Here is a 10,224-nt window from a genome sequence, read left to right on the forward strand (position 1 = left end):
TGAACAGATTTCAAAACCACCCAATTGTAATCCATTTTAATCTTCTTTAATTTTGCCCATCCCTGCCTCTTTTTCTATTTTCTGTTTTATTCAAACCTTCCTTCAATGTTATTTTCAAGTTTTGCTTGATTTATTTGCCAGTTCTAAGTCCTTTAAAACGAGTGTTCTGGATTTCTCGTTTACTTACCACCTGGAGTCGTTTCTTTCTTGGAAGTAGTGGAACCAGTTGTGGACGTGATTGCTACTGAAGGTGACGTTGTCTCTTTGGTCGTACCCTGGGTTGAAAGTACGGTTGTCTCGGCGGTCGTCGCCTCCATTGTTGCAGTAGTAGTAACCTGAAAGTTCCATAAAGTACTACCGTCAGAAGTCCATGATACCCAGCTCTGCCATTTAGCCTTGGCCAAGAGAAAAACTCATTTTCTCTTGCCTTGGCCCATCAGTTTACGGTATTATCTAAATTTAGAATACAGGTCCTCCCAAAGAGTGGCCAATCATATTGGGCCTATTACATTACCTCAACTCTCCGGATTGGTCCCCAACCAATTGGCCACACGAGGGATTGCTCGTGCTAAATGCAAAATCGTGCGCTGAACGCAATGCCATTACGTTTTGTTGGCGCAAAAATCTAGCAGTAGCCGTCCGAAAAATAGACAATACCATCGCAGATGGAGACTTCTGGGTTCTATGTGAATTTCTGGCTACTTGCGTATATTAGCAGTTAGCAAATAACACTTATACCCCACTTTTTATGTGTAGGCAAACTTTAAATCACTCTTTTGGTAAAGAAAATTGGCGATTGTTTTCAAACAGGGAAATTGAATTGTCCTGGCGAAAGGAATCGGTAGCAGGCCTATCTTTCACGAACGAAAGGTCATGTTTCTCTGTCACTAGAGAGATTTAGCATCGCATCTACAGCATGAAAACTCTCTTATCGACAGATATCGAAATGTTTCTCGATATAGAAACAGATAACAGGCAAGAAATGAAGAAGAACTATTTTTTTTTACTTTTGGCAATACGCAATTTCCAGCCTGCCGTTTACCGTCAAAAGAAAAATAAAACCATATTGAACTGACATAACTAGCACTTCACATTACACTCTAATCAGTTAAGTCTGATGATATATAAGTGATACACGGCCAACGTTTGTGAAAAAGTAACCCTTCCTTGTACTTGTACATATTCATTGCCCTGACTGTAACATCTTCAGTTCCAACGGCCTGCTAACGTCTGACCTTGTAGCTCAGTCGGTAGAGCAGCGGCGATCTAACCCGAAGGTCGTGAGTTCAATTCCCACCCTGGTCAGAGTTTTTCTCTGTCCTTGTGCAGGCCCATTTCCATTAGTAGGGCTAACGCTCACATGGTTCATATGGGGTACAAAACTAGCACTTCACATTACACTCTAATCAGTTAGGTCATAAGAACAGACAGACAGATAGAAAGGAAGACAAACCTTTGTCGTATTAGCCGCAGCAGGTATAGTTGACGGAGTTGACGGTGACGTAGATGGTGTACCGCTAGGAAGAGTCACTGTGAAAAAATGCAAAACATCGGTGTCAACCCATGAGGCTAAGAAATGATAAATTCAGAGGCCCGCTGTTGATGACCTAGAAAGACGTTTCTTCAAACCTGCACGGAAGTTAGCATTTCTCATGGAGAGTAATTTTCCAACCTCATAGGAAGGAAGAGAGAGGACCCTAGGAACGAGGTTGGCAATTTTCTTATCATGTCGTGTTTCCTGAGTACAAAGGGAATAGCTGTTCAACGAATTAAGCGGCAAGTTGCTCGAAATGAAGTGTCCCTGTCGCCGGCAAAGAAGGAGACTGTCAGTCACGTGATAAAACATTTTTTACAACTTTTATATACTGTCCAATTGCCTCCACCTTAGTATGAAAAAGTACGGAATGCTAACAGTTAAGCCTAAATATTGTTTTAGGCCTAATTAGGCTCAAGGTTAGCCTTTCTAAGCGGTTGGGGCTTTTTCAACAGTTACATTATAACCTCAGTCTGCATTTTACACTGACCGATTCCAGTGATTTAATTTCATTCCCAGGCACCTCACGTACAAGGGCACTTTGAGATCTGGAAACAAGTCTTTACCTTTCTGAACGTCGCGGGAAACACACTTACAGCGTGGTTCATTGCGCAACAGTTGTGCTTTGACATTTCTATTGGATGGCGTTTTGTTTTGCTTTTCGCCATTTGATGATGTCAAAGTCCATGTCTTGACTCAATTGACCCTAAAGCTGAATCCATTGAAAAAATGTCAGCAGATAAATAAGAATGATAGAACGTATGTACTTACTTGCAATGATATTAAAAGCAACTTTGGGGACATAAGCGACAAACTGTCAAATGACTTTGGAGTAAACATGTCTTTTGGTCGAACGATGAGACGGCGGAGGTTTGGAAGTGCGGCCGTATCTCCAACACCAACAACGTTTACAATCTAAAGAGAGAATTGAACTCAGTTAATTATAGTGCCCGAACAGTTGATTCATCGCCCCAGTTGTTCGAAGGGTGGATAGCCCTATCCACTGGATAACTCAATCGGTTTTGCTAGTGTTTATCCGCTGGATAGTGATTTATCTAGTGGATAGCGCTATCCACCTTTTGAACAACCGAGGCCTGCTCCTTTAGGCATTTTTAGCAGACCCCTGTTGAAATGAGGGTCTTAAGAGAGTTGAGGAAAACGAAAACATCGTCGGCCTCCTCGTTAGAAAAATATTTCCCTTTGGAAATAAAATCAAACAGTAAATTACTCTTTAAAAACTGGAAACAATTTTCTAGTTTTCTCCCTCTACTATTCAGTCAATCAGTCTCGCCCTCAAAGGCTGTGAGCCTTTTGGTCATCATCAAGGGTAACGTAGGCTCTTGGGACGAGATCTTCAGTCAATATACTATGCATTAACAACGACAAATATTCCGTATTAAACAGATTACACTCGCCAGCTTGTTCTCCCCATTAAAATCCCCATCAACCAAGGTATGCCAAGATTTCAGCACTTTTTGTATACATACTTTGCGTGTCCCAGGCCAAACCTGCCTTTGTCAATTATGGAGTCATTGTAAAAGTCGATGGTGAGGGTTTTATTGTATTAACGTTTGTTTATTATTTTATGTTTTTTGTCTTTGTCTATTAACCATAATATTTGTACTGATTAATTATTTCACTATACACTTTTTGTAAATATTTACTTTTTTTCTTATCTACATAATTTTAGAATCTAGTTTTTAATTTAGTGTCATTTGTAAAGCGGTTTTGAACCTCAGAATTATCGCTATAAAAAATAAAGGTATTATCATTATCATTAATATTATTGTTATTATTAGGATTTTGATTATTATTATTATTCATTGGCATTGACAAAAAGCAAGAACACTATATAATCAAAAAAATGATAAATCTAGTCATTAAAGCGACATATCTTATCTTTTGTCCTAGAAATAAGATTTGGGATAGCCCAGACTTAATAAAACTTTATTTTTTTCTAAAGTTTGATTTCATTTGTAAGTACAGTATACAAGTATTCACTAAATTTCGAGTAGCCAGTTGTTAATTGCCTATACGTAGAGAGATTTACAACTGTATTCAAAGACAAATAAAGTTTCCACTATTTATTATGATTATGATTATATTTATCATTATTAATTAATTTATTTTTTTATTATAATTTATTTTTTAATGTATTTTTAAAAAGACGGTTTGCCATTCTGGATCCATTAGCACCTGTTTTGACATTTCGCATAAGTTCCTTTTTTTCTGGTGTTGAATTGAAGATTTTCCAATTTCATCAGTGATATAGCACCAAAGAGGATCAACAACTTTGGCATTATCACGGCTATGATTTACAAAGGCATGCAGTTTTCAGACTCGTACAGTGCTGGAAGCTTGGCATACCTTGGCGGCTCCCTATGCTTACAATAATTCGCGTCCACTCACTGGACAGCACAACATTCTTTTCATAGGTTCAGGGTTGCTCAGTTTGTAAGTTTAGTTTCCAATTTTTTAATCTCTCTTCACTTTCATCCGTTAAGACTGCAGGTCCTAGCAATCGGTTGGCAGTTTCACAAATGGCTTTTCGGGCCCGAAAAGTTTTTGGGGACTTTCGAGAAACGGGCCGATAACTTTTCAGGCCCGAAAACTGCCAACCGCTCGTTTTGGAAAAGCGACCTTTTAACATGTTTTTAGGCAACAAAAGAAAAATGACTGTGAAGTTTGACGACTTAAATCCTCTCCGTTCTTGAGATACAAAGGGAATTATGACACCCGAAATGCTCCGAAAAGTTTCGGGACTTTCGAGAAACAGGCCCCAGCTCCGAGAAATTTTCTCCGGGTACTCCGCTTTTCTCTTCTCCTCAAAGTTAAAATGAGGATCACCAATTTAACCTAGGTCGCGGATTCAACCTGAGAACAGCTTTTGCCGGCAACGAATACATTTGACACTTTAACAAAGTTGATTATTCTGTATATTATTATTATTACTATGCACTATCCTGGTTACGGCTCATCTATAACTCTATAAAAGGTATTATAGCTTACAAAAAAGAGGATAAATCAGAAACCTTTCCGTCCCGACGGAGATTTTCAGCCAGGGAGTCCATGGACTCTCTGTTTGACGGATCCTTGTTTGTGACAACGATGACGATTTCCGGAATTTCGGGATCATTTCTTGAAAACTCAATTGCCGCATATGTCAGAGCAAATTGCAGGTCACTTTCGCCTCCCAGAAAGCGCAGATTATCGACAGCTTTCGAAAAACTCCCGATATCTTCGTGGCTCCCCATCCTGATAGGTCTCTCAATGAAAGAGTCAAATGTGATAACTGCTGATTGTGTGCTGTTAGGGTTGTGATTTAACATCTTGGCTAAAGCTTTCGTGAAGTCTTTTTCGCGCTCGAAATTTTCTGCTCCAACGGACATGGACGAGTCTAACACGTAAACGACTTTAACTTTGAAATTTTTCTGGAACAAGGATTCCTACAAAGTTACAAAAAAAATAAATGAATAAAATATCGATCATGAATGTGAATAATAGAGGAGAATGGCAAGTTCGGTCTCTTTTCACCGTTGCATTTGATTTCTAGCATTCAGGCATTCATTTCACTCTTGCCAACTTTTTGAAACTATTTAAAACTAGTTCTATGCACCTTTTTTTTCGACTCGTATTTTTGACTCACAATTATGATTTAATGACCGCGCTGGGAAGAATCAGGGGCGTGGTGTAAACCTAATTGTTTTGTAGTATATGTATTTGGTTTGATACACCCCACCTGATCCAACATAGTATGTCAAAGTGGTCACGTAAGAAAGCAAGTCTTCCGAAGTTTGAACGTGGAAAAAATCCGTTGGCCTCTTCACCAATGACTGAAGTTGTGGATCGCTTCCATTTACGCCAACAGCGATGACATAAAGACTAGAACCCATGTCTAAAAGCCCTTTCGCTGCCTCGACAAGTCGCGGGGAATCAAAATCTTGAGAATGCTTTCCGTATGTTATAAGAAAGACAACGCGAGGAACTTTAGGGCGTGCTAAACTAAGCTTTCTTTTTGCTTGCTTTAGAGCTTCTTCTAAATCTCTTTTTCCTCCAGTTTGGGTTACGGTCACGGAGTCTACGACTTCGTCAAAGCCTTTGCCTCTCAAATAAGCGTAGAATCCACCAATCAGACGCGTTCTGTCACTGTAACTAAGCAATGCAGCGTGAGAGGTGCCAGGGGAGACGCCCAATCGCTGAGCAACGAGTTTTATAAATTCTTTCTGCTGTCTGACGTCGTTCTGATTGACACCCTCTGATGTATCGACGAGGAAAACAATATCGGATGGAGAGGAACTTCCCACTGCAAGTTGGAGAAAAAAAAAAGACTTGCTACATGTTTGTTCTGATCTGGTAAAGATTTAGTTTAAAAAAAGGGTGTCAACAAATTACATGTCAATGCAAGTCGCGAATCTGAAAAACAATGGTATTATGGTAAGTAAATGTACATGAAACCATGCATCGAATCTTCTACTTTATCGCATTCTGAAACGCTGTGCTGAAAAGATAGTAATGCCTTCCGATCCTCACTAAAGACATGAAAATGTGAAGAAGTGGCATGCCCTTCATCAAGTAAAATCTGTCCAACGAAAAGAGATGCAAGATTGAACTGATCCTCTCACTTATCAGAACAATTTTTAAGCAATTGCCTCATGATATCTCTGTTACGAGCCTGAAGGCCCATTAAGGCCGGCACTTATCTCCGGTTTCCGTAGCATGAAGCGACTAGGAGTATTTATGCTTCCCCCTGGATGGGATGCTAGTCCATCGCAGGGTTACCCCCAGCATTACGCCGGTACCCATTTATACACCTGGGTGGAGAGAGGCCCCGTGAGAGTAAAGTGTCTTGTCCAAGAACACAACACAATGTCCCTGGCGAGGCCCCGAACCCGGACCACTCGATCCGGAGTCGAGCGCACTAACCATGAGGCCACCGTGCCTCCCATGATATAGCCACCTTTTAAAAATTCAGGCGTCTTCAACGAGGTTCAAGCGCATGACCTCTGCGATGCCGGTGCAATTCTCTTCGAAATGAACTATGAAGAACACAGTTGGGAGCAGGTCAATCCCGTCAATCCAGTTGATTAAATTGTCCTGGGCCCGGTTTTTCGAAAGCCGATTAACTTAATCCAGGATTAGCGTAAAGCATTGTTTTATATTTTCAACTTTTTGGTGAAAGTTTCTTTTGCTAATATTTCTTTTTCAAGATTGACTTCTCCTAATGTAAAGTCTTACCGAATATCATGCAGCGTTGAAAAGCATTTGGGAGTAGAGAAATAAACTCCCTTGGTTAATTCTTAATCTGGGATTGGCGTTAATCGGCTTTTGAACAAACGGGCCCTGCTAAGTACGACGATTACTTCAATTTTTCGTTCCTCCATTAGTCCTTTCACGGGAACACATCAGCCCAACAAATTGACCTGGGGCCCGTTTCTCGAAAGTCCCTAAAGTTTACGGGCCATTTTCGGGTGTCACAATTCCCACTGTATCTCAAGAACGGAGAGGAATTTAAGTCGTCAAACTTCACAGTCAGTTTGCTCTTTGTTACCTTGAAAACATGTTTAAAGATCGGCGTTCCTGAACAAGTGGTTGGCAGGTTTACAAATGGCTTTTCGGGCCCGAAACCTTTTCGGGACTTTCGAGAAACGGGCCCTTGCTCCCAACTGTGTGGCTTCATAGCTCAGCTGGTAGAGCATTGCACCGGCATCGTACAGGTCATGGGTTCGAATCCCGTTGAAGCAGCCTAAAATTTTCAGGTGACTCTATGAAAAAATTGCTTAAATAGACCTTTTTGCAGATACGGCGGCCATTTTGATTTCTCTTATTTCGAAAGACATTATGGGATGCTCAGGGGGCAAATTAATATGTGTTTTCCCCCTGGGCATCCCATAATAGCTATTCGAAACAATAGAAATCAAAATGGCCGCCGTATCGGTAAAATGGTCTATTGTCCTGATAAGTACAAAGATCACTTAAATCTTTCTCTCCTAACCCGCACTTCAAATACACGTTTCTTTCTTTGAACTTGAAGAAATTTGGCAAGTGAATTCTTTTTTGGTAGCCCTTCATCAGTGAAATGGATAGCGACCGAAACGTCAGTTTCCAAACTTGACCTCTGGATTTACAATCAACAATGCTCTGTGCAAATAAACTAAAACCATAAAAATTCTGGGGTTCTTCTTCCACGGGCGCAGTATCATAGTCAGTTTTCCCTGGACACTCTCTGCTTTATTCTCACAGCTTTAACCCTAACTTATAAAATTTTACCTTCAGCTGAAGGCCGTGAAGTTGCTGCTCTTGGTATCGCTGATGTAATTCTCTCAGTTATAGTCTCTTCCGTTGTCGTCGGCCTTGAAGTTGCCATTACCATAGCCGTGGTTCCAATTGGACTAGTGGGCTCTTCTGAAAAAACTTTATGCAAAAGATGTTATTGAAGACTATTTAACTTAATGAAAGGCTGTTAAGGGGTTAGCTAACGAGAATCCGTGCAGATACGTTCGCGAGTTAAACGTGTCAGAATTAGTTTAAAGTGTCTATCACCTCAAAAAAACCTTCCACTTTATTTATTCTCCGAAATTATCCCAAATATATCATGGTGTTTTAAGAAACTTTTTGCCGAAAACTCACACTTTTATTTCTTTGTAAGACGGCAAAAGTGGTCATAGTTCGAGCCTTGACCACGAGCACTGAAGGGCAATGGTTCCGCTAACGAGTTGACGTCACAAATTAGTTTGCGTCGCTGTTTTCAAAGAAGTATCACATTGCAAATAGAAGCAGTCTGTGACGTCACCACGGTATTAAACCAAACCTCTTCCTTGCGCAGTCGCATATCAAATTAAAACCAGTTTTTTTTCTATTTTTACACGAGAGGCTCTCAAACAGTGACTTTGAAGGAGAGAGAGAGAGTTAAATGAGGCGAACTAAAGAATTAGTGTTAGACAAGTGCAGAGAATTGTTCAGCGGAAAGGGTTTTTTTGAGGTGATAGCCGTTTTAAAAGACAAGAATCCAGAGACGCGAAAAAAAAGGGGGGGGGGGGGGAATTATTTACAAACAAAGGACCCAAATCCAGCAATTAAACCTTAGCCACTTAAGGGAGGGGATTCCTAAAAGCTATGAAACTGTTGTCATATGCAAGTTTAAATAAGGAATTTCGCGCACCCTGTTTTTTCCACGATTGCCATTCTTTGCTTTGCGAAAAGTTTTCCATTGAGCTCTCTCTCTCTCTCTCCTTCTCTCTAGTTAATCACAACCATATCAAGAATGTTACATACACAAACCCAAAAGGAAAGGCAGTCCCGGCCAGTGCGAAAAATGACAAAGAAATATATTCGAGTTGGACGATAAATTATAAAATATTTTTTTTGTGTTTTTGGCTTATGTTGCTACTACTATGAAAAAAAAAAATGGAAATATACACTTACTGTAATCTTGTAGTAAGTTTTCTGCAAGCCGGTTGGCGCTTTGAGGCAAATCAGAGAACGAAGAAACAGTTACAACGTTTGCTCTTTCCTCGTCGTCTTGCTGAAAGTAGCCAGTACCCACGTCATCTCCAACGGCCATGATGTATGTTTTAGCTCCGCTTCGATGCAAGGGTCTTACAGCAGCGCTAAAACTTTCGGCACCTTGATCACTGGTTTGCCGTCCAGCAGCGAACAAAATGACAATTTTAGGCCCGTCATCGGTATCAACGCCCCCGAATGCATCCTTTGTTGTCTTTAGAGCTCTGTCGATCCGTCTTGAGCCTGATACTGAGAGATGTTGTCCACGATAGCTTCCAGACTGGATTTGTTCGCCTTGCTTTGAAAATCCAAAACCATCGAGGCGTCCTCGCCGTAGACGGTTATTCCGACTCGAGATCTACTGCCAGCCGGATAAAGGTTCAGTTCACTGATGAACGATTTCACAAATTCTTTTTGCTGCGTAAAATGCAAGGGAGACACCTCGTCGGATGAATCAATCACGAATAAGACGTACATAGTAAGATTTTGCTTCTGTGGTGTTGCTGAAATGGAACAAAGAGCAACTTATATTGTGAGCTATCCATATGAGTGTAGGGTTGGCAGCCCCACTAGTTTTTACGGACTAGCCTCTTTTAATTGAGGAGAGAAAAGGAAAGGAAAAGAGCTTTATTCAAGTGTCTAGTCGTTCTAGCGCTGGAGCACTAATTGGGGACACTGTAAACTGAAATTAACAAATAACGCAAAGCAAGTCAAATGTTGGTTTATGAGGAGAGGGGAAAGCGAAGTACCCGGAGAAAACCTCTCGATGCAGAGTAGAGGCTTACCCACCACTTATCCTATTCCATAACTGAATAACTAATTTTAGCAATATCTCCATCTGAAAGTAATGACCAGAAGTGCAGGCAATAGATGCAGAACCAATTTTTGACATTCAACGCAAATTGTCCCGTCATTTTTTGGCAAACCATTTTCAGCAATAAGATATGGCCGAATTAAGTTAAGCGTTATTTTAAGGTTAATGTACATGCAGCTGTTTATCTTTACGTCAGGACCATTGTGTGGAGGACACTTTTTGCCGTTATTCTATGTATTCATTCCAAGAAACAAGTGATGATGAAGTTCGGGACGGGAGCATGAGGACATTTCATGACGCTAATTGAAATCGGTGCGCATTTAATTACTTGGATTCCGGGGGGCCGTTTCTCGAAAGTCCCGAAACTTGACAAACC

At 40.6% G+C, this 10,224-nt stretch overlaps 1 protein-coding gene across 1 annotated transcript in view; it reads right to left on the reverse strand.

Annotated features, from left to right (window-relative positions):
* Positions 1–10,224, reverse strand: part of LOC138014003 (uncharacterized) — a 73,651-nt gene that overhangs the window by 12,271 nt on the left and 51,156 nt on the right. The window contains 9 exon segments of the mRNA XM_068861038.1: positions 188–335; positions 1,454–1,530; positions 2,306–2,353; positions 2,356–2,449; positions 4,567–4,980; positions 5,269–5,837; positions 7,802–7,945; positions 8,957–9,289; positions 9,292–9,537. Coding sequence (XP_068717139.1) covers positions 188–335; positions 1,454–1,530; positions 2,306–2,353; positions 2,356–2,449; positions 4,567–4,980; positions 5,269–5,837; positions 7,802–7,945; positions 8,957–9,289; positions 9,292–9,537 — 2,073 coding nt within the window.

Source organism: Montipora capricornis, chromosome 1 (genome assembly GCF_036669925.1).
Source record: "Montipora capricornis isolate CH-2021 chromosome 1, ASM3666992v2, whole genome shotgun sequence".
Classification (NCBI taxonomy): Eukaryota; Metazoa; Cnidaria; class Anthozoa; order Scleractinia; family Acroporidae; genus Montipora; species Montipora capricornis.